The sequence below is a fragment of the Amphibalanus amphitrite genome, unplaced genomic scaffold (genome assembly GCF_019059575.1).
Source record: "Amphibalanus amphitrite isolate SeventyFive unplaced genomic scaffold, NRLGWU_Aamphi_draft 001899F_arrow, whole genome shotgun sequence".
Taxonomy (NCBI): Eukaryota; Metazoa; Arthropoda; class Thecostraca; order Balanomorpha; family Balanidae; genus Amphibalanus; species Amphibalanus amphitrite.
The window spans coordinates 65,720-76,431 of NW_024883392.1; the positions used below are offsets into that span (position 1 = coordinate 65,720).

Sequence of the window (10,712 nt, forward strand, 5' to 3'; positions counted from 1 at the left end):
CTGAATATCATGTTATCGAGGAAAAAGGATCCATTCATGCACAATCCACATCACCTTCTTTGGCAGTTTTCATATTACTTGTTCACTTTGGTCCTAAGCTGGGAGATATGGGAAATTTCCTTTCATATCTGATCTGACAAAAGGAAAATATACCGTTAAGTGTTTTGTTTTCCGTGACTTTGCATCACTGTTTATCGTGCTCAATAAGCAAAACATTTTTTTTTCTTATAGTTGCAGCTCCAACTCTCCAATTGTTTCTGCATGTTCTCACGCGAGGGAGACCGTTTCATCGTGTTATTTATTACGCCCATCCTCTCAGCGGCGACAACGGAGCATGTGACGCTTCCATTCATACGAAGACAAAATACAAGCGTGTGCTAAAAACAGAAGCAGCGAAGACGCATCAATGACATTAAACACTAAACAGACATTCACATGTATATCAATCAACCTAAACGTCGTAGGTATACCTATATCCGATAAAGCTAACATTTATTTTCAAAAGCATATGCTGTGATGACGAAAAGTTGTTCAAGTACACGCATTGCATCACAAGGAATGATAGCACACTACAAAGGAAAAGAAAAATAGGCTTTTTACGACTAACCAATCATCCAAATCATTGGTGTATCGAGAAACCTCGAAGAGTAACAAAATCAAATGACAAAATCAACGTGTCGTTAAAGTGATTTTGTCAAGCTCTTTAGAATACCTACCCACGCCGGACCTATTTGTTTTCTACATACGTCCCGGCCGGGGGATAAGCTTGAACAAAGGGTGCTCTGAGATAAGCCTGAATGTGTTTACGCCATTCGACATGTAGAGAGCAGCGAACACAGGCCACTTTTCATAGGGCGGTAGGTATGAAGTGCCAAAGAACACAACTGACTATCCATCCATATTTGTCACGAGCCTACCGTCTGTTGTCATGTTAGAGTTTTGGACAGTGTGCACTCTTGTTGCTACTTCTGAGTCGCATTGGCAGATACAGCTTGGCATTCTGAACTTTGCCTGAAGTTGGCTAAACTCAAACTTCCAGTTCGTTTTCCCACAAAGAACAAATATTTCTACGATGTTGGCCGACTTGAAAATAATCTTGCGTGTTTTGCGGCTAATGTTATTTCAATTAACATAATAATTTATCACGATTAACCATTCAGTGCAAAGTAACAGAGAAGATGTGTTTATTTACATGGAAGAGAGCTTGTTGAGTCGTTTGTACTACTAGGAGCCGTTCTGCAAAGCTCGGTGCTGCTTACTTCATCCCGATACGGAAGTCGGGCGGTGCCAGAATGTGAGCGTTCGTGTCGTTGCGCAACATCGGGTGTTTCTTCATGATGAGTTTCCTCTCCAGCGCGGTCATCTGCGGTGGCTCGTCGACCACATCCAGCACGGCCGAGTGTGAGAGCGACGACAGGGACGCGTTCGAGGTGTGGCTGTGCTGCCGCGACGACGGCCACTGGTCGGTGTCAGAGCTGGCACGGCTGCCGCTGCTGACCGTCTCTGTCGGAGGTCGGCGCGGACTGCGACCCGCCGCCGGCTCCGCGGCCCGGCCGGCGCCCCGACCGGCCGCCGCCGCCTCCTCCCGGCGCTGTTCAGAGGCGGAGGCACGCGACCGACGCCGGCTTGAGTTCTTCTGGGAGTCCCCCTTCTGTCCGTCCGTCTCCGCCTTCTGTGAGTCCCTCTCCGTCTTCTGTTTGTCTCTGTCTCCTTCTTGCACGCCCTCCTCTGCCTTTGGCGGGTCACCGGACTCCCGTTTCGGCCCTGCACCGTTACCGCTGGTCCGCTCCGGTGGAGGGACGAGGTCGGGCAGCAGCAGCCCGCGTGCCGAGTGGGCGGTGGACAGGTGCTGGCGCCCGGACCTCGCGCCGCCCGGCAGGCCGGCCAGCAGCAGAGCGTGCGTCAGACACGGCTGAGGGCGCAGGCAGCGCTCCTGGACGGCGGCACCGCACTGCACCGGCCTCTCCGAGTCAGTCACTACCGGCGGCAGAGCGTCTGCAACGAACACAGGACCGGGGTCGTCACGGTGCGCACATTGGACCGTAATGAACCAGTCCAGAAAAACACAAACCAGCTGACACACGAATAATCTGCGCTGCGGTGTCGGAGTCGGAGTCGGAGTCGGAGTCGGAGTGACCCGAAATTCCATCGACTCCGCAGCCCTATGAATAATAAATCACTATTGCAGGTTGTGACTAGTAAAAACAAGGCTTCATCTCGCTCATTCCCCTACCATATTTCGATTTATAATTGTTCGTGTCTCATTACCTCCCTCCTTTCTTTGTTTCTTATTGCGTTTATCACTACTACGAGTGACTATCGCACTTACTGGACTGGTGCTGGGCGGCTCGGCCCAGCGTCTGGCTGTCCAGACTGCTGCCGCTGCCGCAGTCCTCTCCGATCTCCAGTTCAACCGACTCGTTCGGCAGCACAATATCTGCGGAAGGGGGAACGGTCAGCAGTCAGACATTGGTAGAATAGATATCGGTACATTAAGGACTGCAGGAAACACTGAAACATCCAGAATACCTATATAGGGATTGATTATGCAGCATCATTAGCATCCCTGTGGCACACAAGCCCATAGTGAGTCCCATCTTTGTCCTGTATTTACATATCGTGTATCCAGCCTGTGACCCTGTGCTCTGTGTCCCACCTGTGTCGCTGCTCCCTGCGTCCCACCTGTTCCCCGTGTCCCTGCGTCCCCTGTGAGTTGTAACCCTGTGCTCTGTGTCCCACCTGTGTCGCTGCTCCCTGCTTCCTACCTGTTCCCTGTGTTCCTGCATCCCCTGTGACCCTTGTGCTCTGTGTCCCACCTGTGTCGCTGTTCCAGCACACGGTGCCGGCCACTAGTCGTGTGCGCGGCGTGGCCATGGCCGACCGTGAGCAGAGCAGGTTATCAGACGCTCGCCGGCGCAACGGACGGCCGCCGCGACGGCCCCGCCGCACCTCGTGCGACGAGTTACTCTTCTTGTAGCTGGCGTGACGGAGTCGGTTTCGGAGCAGCGCTGCCGGACACTCCACCAGGCGCTTCTCCCAGACCACCTGAAAATGGCGGGGAGCGGAGGGTAGCGACGAGGAGTGACGGAGAGCGATGGGGAGCGACGGGTAGCGACAGGTAGCGACGAGTAGCGACGAGTAGCGACAGGTAGCGACGAGTAGCGACAGGTAGCGACGGGGAGCGACGGGGAGCGACAGGAAGCGGTGGGGAGCGACGGGGAGCGACGGGGAGCGGAGGGGAGGAGCTGGTCATTAGTGTGAGGGTCGGTCTTGGGAAGGGGCTGGACCGCGTGGGTTTTCGAACAATGGAAAAATAACACGGTAACAAGGAACACAAAGGCCTTTTGATGATAGACACACGGAGGCTTTTGTGAATGTGATTAAGAACCTCCCTTCCTGCTGTCACAGCTTATAAGTGCATGTTGCAGTAGTTACAGTCGGTATACTAATAATAATATTCCCTTTGAAGAATATTCTGGCTACTAAGACTGAACAAAGAACAATGTTGCGCGAGAGCAGATGCAAGCAAGCTTTGATGTGTCAAAAGGATGCTCTCCAATCCAGCGATATTATTTCATCGTCAACATGAAGGTAAGAGAAAACAATTATGCATGGTCGCCTGGTACTAAGTACGGAGGAAACATTTCAGTAAACCAACTGTGCATACGCAGTACCTACACACATCTGACGGTCCTGAGCTCTCTCAGATTCAGAGGAGCCTCTGACCTGCTCGGCCGATAGGTCCACGCTGCCAGTGGAGACCTCGGAATCGCTGAGGTAGTCGCACGGGTCAATTGCCAGCCCCTGGTTGTAGTCGCCACCGCTCGACGATTCGTCCGTGTCCTCATCCTGCGCGGTGAACGGGAGATAATGAGTTGAATTTGGGCGGGGGCCGGGGATTACATAGGTGGGAGCGAGGGAGGTAGACGAAACGCTGAATGTCTCACCGCAAAGAGTATTAGTGAATAGTGATTGCTTATCATATTTTTCATACCGTCTCAATAAGTTTTTTTTTCTTACATTATACAGCAGTTAGCACATAAATCTGGCATATATTTTGTGTACTTAGTATTTAGATAAGTTATAGGTACCAGCATAAAGTTTTAAATTGATCAGATATGAAGATGCATGCAAATTGTACACCCACTTTGGAGAGCAGGGATTCATTTTCCATTATGCTCATTTTCATGCTGGGATATTCCCCGATGCTAATCGCATGTATGCAAAGTTTGCCGGTCTGGATAATTCGCCGAATCGTATTGACGTTATGATGACGGCGATGGCTGTGCGACTGGGTCGTCATGGCAACCATGCCTGGCTGCCCGGGAACGCTGGTGACCAGCTCGGGATCATACCACTGGTCGATCACGTTTTATATTAATGCGTGAGCCGAGACGGCTTTGGAGCTGTGTATACCTGCCGATGTAGACGGGCGGAAACGGACTCTGCTATGTATAGGATGAGTGACATACACTAAGCCAGGTATTCATACGAGGGGTTTTTGATGGGAGACCGCAATACATCTAAAGCGTAATTCAAAAAATGGAAGAAAAACTGGATAGGTTATTTATAACTACACGGCACCCGACTAGAAACCAATAGCTAGAAAATGGCCGAACAGTGATCTCAGACCAAAGCGTAATAGCTCAAAAATGTTGTAGGTAAACGGTTGTTTGAAAGCGTGCCAGCCAATCGTGATATGAACCAGCGAACACTCAGCTTGTAGGTTTTTATACTTTATAGCATAGTTTATTTATAGTTAAGTTTTGCTACTTTAGCCTGAGAAGTGTTTTCTTTTATTATGTGTATTGTGTGCATCGTGTACCCCGTGCCGGCGCTGGGCTCGCCAGCCGGCCGCCGAGCAGAGCCGCCGCGCCGCTCTGCGGCACAGCCTGCGTTCAGGGGCACGCGTGCCTCGGGATTGGCCGGTTGAATCACGTGGTTCGAGCTGTAGTCGAGTTAGGTCGCGGCGGTGCGCGGGGAGTTGGGCTCTAGCATTGGACGCGGCCGGGTGTGTCGCTGGATCGCAGTGGAAGGATCGGTCTGCCCGGCCGTTTCAGAAACTCAGATCCACAGATTCATGTATAAACGGCTGTCTGGAAATCGGTAGTCGGTCTGCCTGGCTGTCTACCGGGGTAAGGAGGCTCGTTTATACATGCGTCTGCAAAATTAAGGGATCGGTTTGATCTGCCGGTCTCTGTGACAGATTTGGACCCAACGCACCAACTGAACCATTTCACTTTGTACCCGACATCATGTCGGCTTGAAGGGCGGTATTTTTGGGGTAGTCCTCGAGCATATCTTCTCGGGATTCATTTGTCATATAGGTTAAGGGTAGAGCCGGCACTGCGGCCGTTGCTCCGCTGGCGATTGGTGGCTCTAGAGTCTCTGACAGTGGGCGCTGTTTTCTGGTGAGTGAACTGGTTTGTCTGGTTTTCTGGTTGCTAAAATACATCCTCCTGGTGTATTTATACACTCTTTGACTTGGAATTGTAACATAGTCCTCCTGGGGCCGGATGGTCGGTTCGATCGGCTGTGCTGTTATCAGTCGGTTGGATCGACGTTTCGGTCTGATTCTTTGAAACGGTTCATTCGGCTGTGTTGTTATCAGTCGGCTGAATTGGTTTGCCGGTCTAGTTTTGTTTGACACTGTCCGGTCGGCTGTGTTGTTATCAGTCGGTTGGATTGGTTTTGTAGTCTAAGTTGTTTGATACAGTCCACTTTAAATACTTGGCATACAATTTGGCCTAGCTTTGAACCATGGAGGATTTGTTGGCGACCAGAACCAGACTCCGCTCAAAGGCGACCCGACTTTGTAATGACCTCCGATCGTATCGAGAGGCAGATCGTACGACGGTGGATCCTGACCAGCTTGCCCTCAAGCTTCACCACCTGGAGAAGCTGCGCCATGAGATGGAGGGTGTCCAGGTTGACCTGGATAAGCTGGATCAGTCAGATGATACCAACCACTTGCAGATTCTTGAGGACGAGATGTTTCTCGGTTCGCGCCTCCTTTCTCGCCTTGAGAAAGCTGAACAAGCGCCAGTCAGGGTTGACGCTTCAAACTTCGCGGGAAACGCAGACTTCAAAACGTCCCTCACCGTGAAAATTCCCATTTTTCATGGTGACGTAATGCAGTGGTCTGAATTCTGGGACTTGTTTGCCATATCTGTTCACAACAACTCAGGATACGCTCTTGTCCAGAAATTCGTGGTACTGAAATCGCACCTGGCAGGTGATGCTTTGCGCTGCATTGAGGGCATTCCAGTGTCGAGTGACGGCTACCTTCAGGCCGTGGCCGCGCTCAAGGAGCGGTTTGAACGGGATGATGTGCGGCGGGAGACACTGATGCGTGACCTCCTGAACCTGCAACCCGTTCGACACGGCGACCTTAAAGGCATGCGGTCATTGATCGATCACTTGTCTGCGCGTACTCGAGCGCTCAGTACACTTGGCGTCCACCCGGAAAGCTTTTCGAGCCTGTTGCTGCCAGTCGTTAAGGATAAGATCCCTGAGGATTGGCGTCTAGAGTGGGTCAGGAGAGTGAGTGGAGACTTTACGGAATTTCTACACTTCCTCAACCGTGAAATACGGCTCCGAGAATCGGCAAGAGGGGTGTCAATGGTGCAGACACGACCCGTGTCCCCGTCCGCTTCCACTCAGTCTGTCACAAGCACTCTCACTGCGCGGCGAGAGCCCGGCTCTGAGAAGCAGAGGCCCCCTCACGGGCCAAGGACCGTGATGTGTCCTGTTTGTCAGCAGGCGCAGCACGGTCTAGAGAGGTGTGACAAGTTTCAAACCTTCAATCTGAAAGCCCGTTGGGAGACTGTGAAGGCAGTGAGGGCGTGTTTTCGGTGTCTGAAGTATGGACATCAGATTCGGGACTGCGAGTGCAGTCGGTGCACGGAGTGTGGCGGGCCGCACCACCCCCTGCTCCACAATCATCGTCCCTCGCCATCGAATTCACCCAGCAACCAGTCGGAACTGTCGCCCGGGGCTGTACCTTTCTCTCCAGCACGTCCTACTGACAGAGTGGCGCGCCCTGATGGCAGCCCAAGTGAACTCACGGGGCAGAGTCGCCACCGGTACAGTGCCAGTACGGCAAATGAGAAAGCACATTTCTTCCAGACGGCTCTCGTAAACGCTGTGGGACCCAAGGGTAGCCGGAAGGTCCGTATCCTCCTAGACGGAGGGTCCGACTCCTCCTACATCAGGAGCTCGCTGGCAGAGGAACTCGGTCTTCCCAGCACCGGCACGGCTACCTTTGCCTGCCTCGGATTTCAGGAGAAGGCTGAGGAGGCTCGCTCGTACGACAAGGTACAGGTGGAGCTCAGAAGCCTGTTTGGTGACTATTCTCTGAAACTTGACATGTGGAGCACAGATCAGCTGTGCTCGCCCCTTCCCACCTCTTCGCCACCCCCTGTTCCTGCCGGTCTGGATCTGGCCGACGACTTTGGTGGTGGCGAAGTTCATGTATTGATCGGCCTCGACAATCTTTATCGAATCGTGCTGTGGGGACAGGTGGAACTTGAAGAAGGGCTTAGAGCCATAGAGACTGTCTTTGGCTACGCCATTCACGGGTACCGCGGCGACGTTTCGCTGATACCGACCGGTCACCAGTCTTCCCACTGTCAGCTGAGACAGGTGAGGAGTCTGGATGAAGTGAAGGTCGGCCAAAATGAGGCCATGGATGTGGATGGCATGCTGCCTGAGCCACACTGGGACAAGCCAGTGGGCTGTTCCAATGAGATGAATTTGACGATGCAGTCGGATGATCGCTCACCATCCGATCATGGTTCCGCAAAGGCGGGAACCCCGCAGCAAGAGCTGCTCAATGCAAAAAAGCCTCACCTGAGCGGTGACGACCTCCATAAAACGATGACTACTAAGGGTGGAGACACGACTCTCTCTGTCCAGGGGTCAAATGATGACACAAAACAAAATGGTGATGGCGGCGCCGGGCTGTCGCCAGGCAAACGCGACTCCTGGGCTGTCAACCGGAGTCAGGGTCTCAAGCCCTCATCGCATGTTCCTGTGGAGTTCGTCCAATCATCTGCCGTGGACGAGACGGACCGGAGCCAATGGAGTGCTGTAGCACCCCGGCGGCCTCGCCGATGCCTGTCGGCTCCGACGCGAGACCGTCGGCAGCCGCCTCCGAAGAGCCGACGTCTGCGGCGCCGCTGGAGGAGCGACGGGGCAAGATGGAGGTGGAGCCGGAGCTGGAGGACGACTGCCCCACTGGAGGCACCGTCTCTTTTCACAGCATTCCCACGTCTGTGGAAGAGGAGAAAGAAGAGGACGTAGCCGAGGACGCTGGCCCCCCGGTCCAAGGACCCATGGCCGGCTGCGGAAGGCCTGACCAGGCCCACAAGGACTGCCGCAAGTTGGCGTGCGGCCAGTGCCGTGATGTGTGTTTTGTTTGTGATTTGTGCGCGCGTTGTGACTAGTGTGGAAAATGTGTTAACTTTTTGTTCCCACATTTTGGTGGGGAGGATGTTAAGTTTTGCTACTTTAGCCTGAGAAGTGTTTTCTTTTATTATGTGTATTGTGTGCATCGTGTACCCCGTGCCGGCGCTGGGCTCGCCAGCCGGCCGCCGAGCAGAGCCGCCGCGCCGCTCTGCGGCACAGCCTGCGTTCAGGGGCACGCGTGCCTCGGGATTGGCCGGTTGAATCACGTGGTTCGAGCTGTAGTCGAGTTAGGTCGCGGCGGTGCGCGGGGAGTTGGGCTCTAGCATTGGACGCGGCCGGGTGTGTCGCTGGATCGCAGTGGAAGGATCGGTCTGCCCGGCCGTTTCAGAAACTCAGATCCACAGATTCATGTATAAACGGCTGTCTGGAAATCGGTAGTCGGTCTGCCTGGCTGTCTACCGGGGTAAGGAGGCTCGTTTATACATGCGTCTGCAAAATTAAGGGATCGGTTTGATCTGCCGGTCTCTGTGACAGATTTGGACCCAACGCACCAACTGAACCATTTCACTTTGTACCCGACATCATGTCGGCTTGAAGGGCGGTATTTTTGGGGTAGTCCTCGAGCATATCTTCTCGGGATTCATTTGTCATATAGGTTAAGGGTAGAGCCGGCACTGCGGCCGTTGCTCCGCTGGCGATTGGTGGCTCTAGAGTCTCTGACAGTGGGCGCTGTTTTCTGGTGAGTGAACTGGTTTGTCTGGTTTTCTGGTTGCTAAAATACATCCTCCTGGTGTATTTATACACTCTTTGACTTGGAATTGTAACATTAGTAGCTAGGCGCTTTGCACTGGCGTATCCAGGGGGGGGGGGGGGGGGGGGGTAATCGGGCCAAAGCAGGACTAGGGGCAACCAAAACATGATTTCCCCCTTCCAAATCGAATTTCTTCTTTAAAATCTCCTTTGTACTTAGCGTTTTCTTTATTTAATGATGTGTATAATAAGAAGAAAAAGAATAATCTCCCTAAGAACCTAAGAATAATCTGCAATAAAATACCTGAAAACGTCTGCAAATATTCCTTTGGTTTAATTCCCCAGCAAAAAGGCGGCTCTTTTCTAATAAGTCAAGCATTTGCCGAGGCCATCACAGTTTTTATTTACAGTCTTTTATTTGGCTTTATTCAGTTTTCTAATTTCTTCCCGCTCATACCAAGGTGATATGGTGGCGCATCACCAGGAAGTCTTGGATGCCAAAGTCGTAAAAGTGAAACTTCCTCGGGTCGATCTCGCTGAAGTCTTCCAAAAAGTTTCTCACTTTGACTCGGGGTAGCAGGCTGGCCATTCTGGAAAAATGAAACAAGTTAATAAGCTGACTCGCGCTCCGCTGAGATATTCAGCCGAACGCTGAATTTGCGCTGAATAGGGGAAGGAGCATGAGAACTGAGCAGGGACCCGTTGGGACGGGCATATTCTGTCCCTTGTCTAACTTTTAAACGGATCTACGAGATCTGGAAAACGTACCCTCGTAGAAGGGTACGTTTCGGATTGCATATCAAATATGATCCATTTTTCGATTCAATTCATTTACTCGTTCTGTGAGTTGGGTTCATGCCCATCGTTTTGAATTTCCTCACTATTTAGCCCCGTTATTAAAGGGACTATCCCACCTTTAACATGGGGTTTGAGTTGAGATAGCCAAGTTTGCGGCGAGGTTCAGAAACCACTATCTATCTAGGTTGCAACCCCCGCGGCCTCTTGGTGTTGAAGAAATTCGTTCCCTTTATTTGAAAATGGGCCTTGTACAAGGCCCTATGTTCAACATGGAGCGACCGTTAGTGTGACGTCACCTCGTTTAGTCATTCTGATTTAAATGGGTTTGTTCGTTGAAAAATCGCTTAAAGGGACTATCCCACCTTCTAAAATGTTGTTAAAACCATTTAAATTGTGCCCGACTTTATAGATTGGATGACCAGGAACACGGTTCTGGCATTTATTTTTCATTAAACATCTTAGGCTTCCCATATTCCAAACACAAACTTTCAAATATGTGACGTCACAGCCCAAAATTACCTCCTTCCCCAGGCCACATTACTGTCAGAAAGCTGATTTTTTTTACTCTGTAGGCACCACAACAAAGTTCAGACCAAGTTTTAAGCGATTTTTCAACGAACAAACCCATTTAAATCAGAATGACTAAAGGAGGTGACGTCACACTAACGGTCGCTCCATGTTGAAGATAGGGCCTTGTACAAGGCCCATTTTCAAATGAAGGGAACGAATTTCTTCAACACCAAGAGGCCGCTGGG

The 10,712-nt window shown here is 51.7% G+C and overlaps 1 protein-coding gene across 1 annotated transcript; it reads right to left on the reverse strand.

The window, feature by feature from the left end:
• Positions 1-302: 302 nt before the first annotated feature.
• On the reverse strand, positions 303-9,748 carry LOC122375703. Its single transcript, XM_043355195.1, has 5 exons — positions 9,617-9,748; positions 3,727-3,849; positions 2,817-3,045; positions 2,330-2,437; positions 303-1,995 (listed from the first exon to the last, which is right to left on the reverse strand). The coding sequence occupies exons 1-5, from the start codon at positions 9,746-9,748 to the stop codon at positions 1,256-1,258; spliced, it is 1,332 nt and encodes a 443-aa protein (XP_043211130.1). The 3' UTR covers positions 303-1,255.
• Positions 9,749-10,712: the final 964 nt, after the last annotated feature.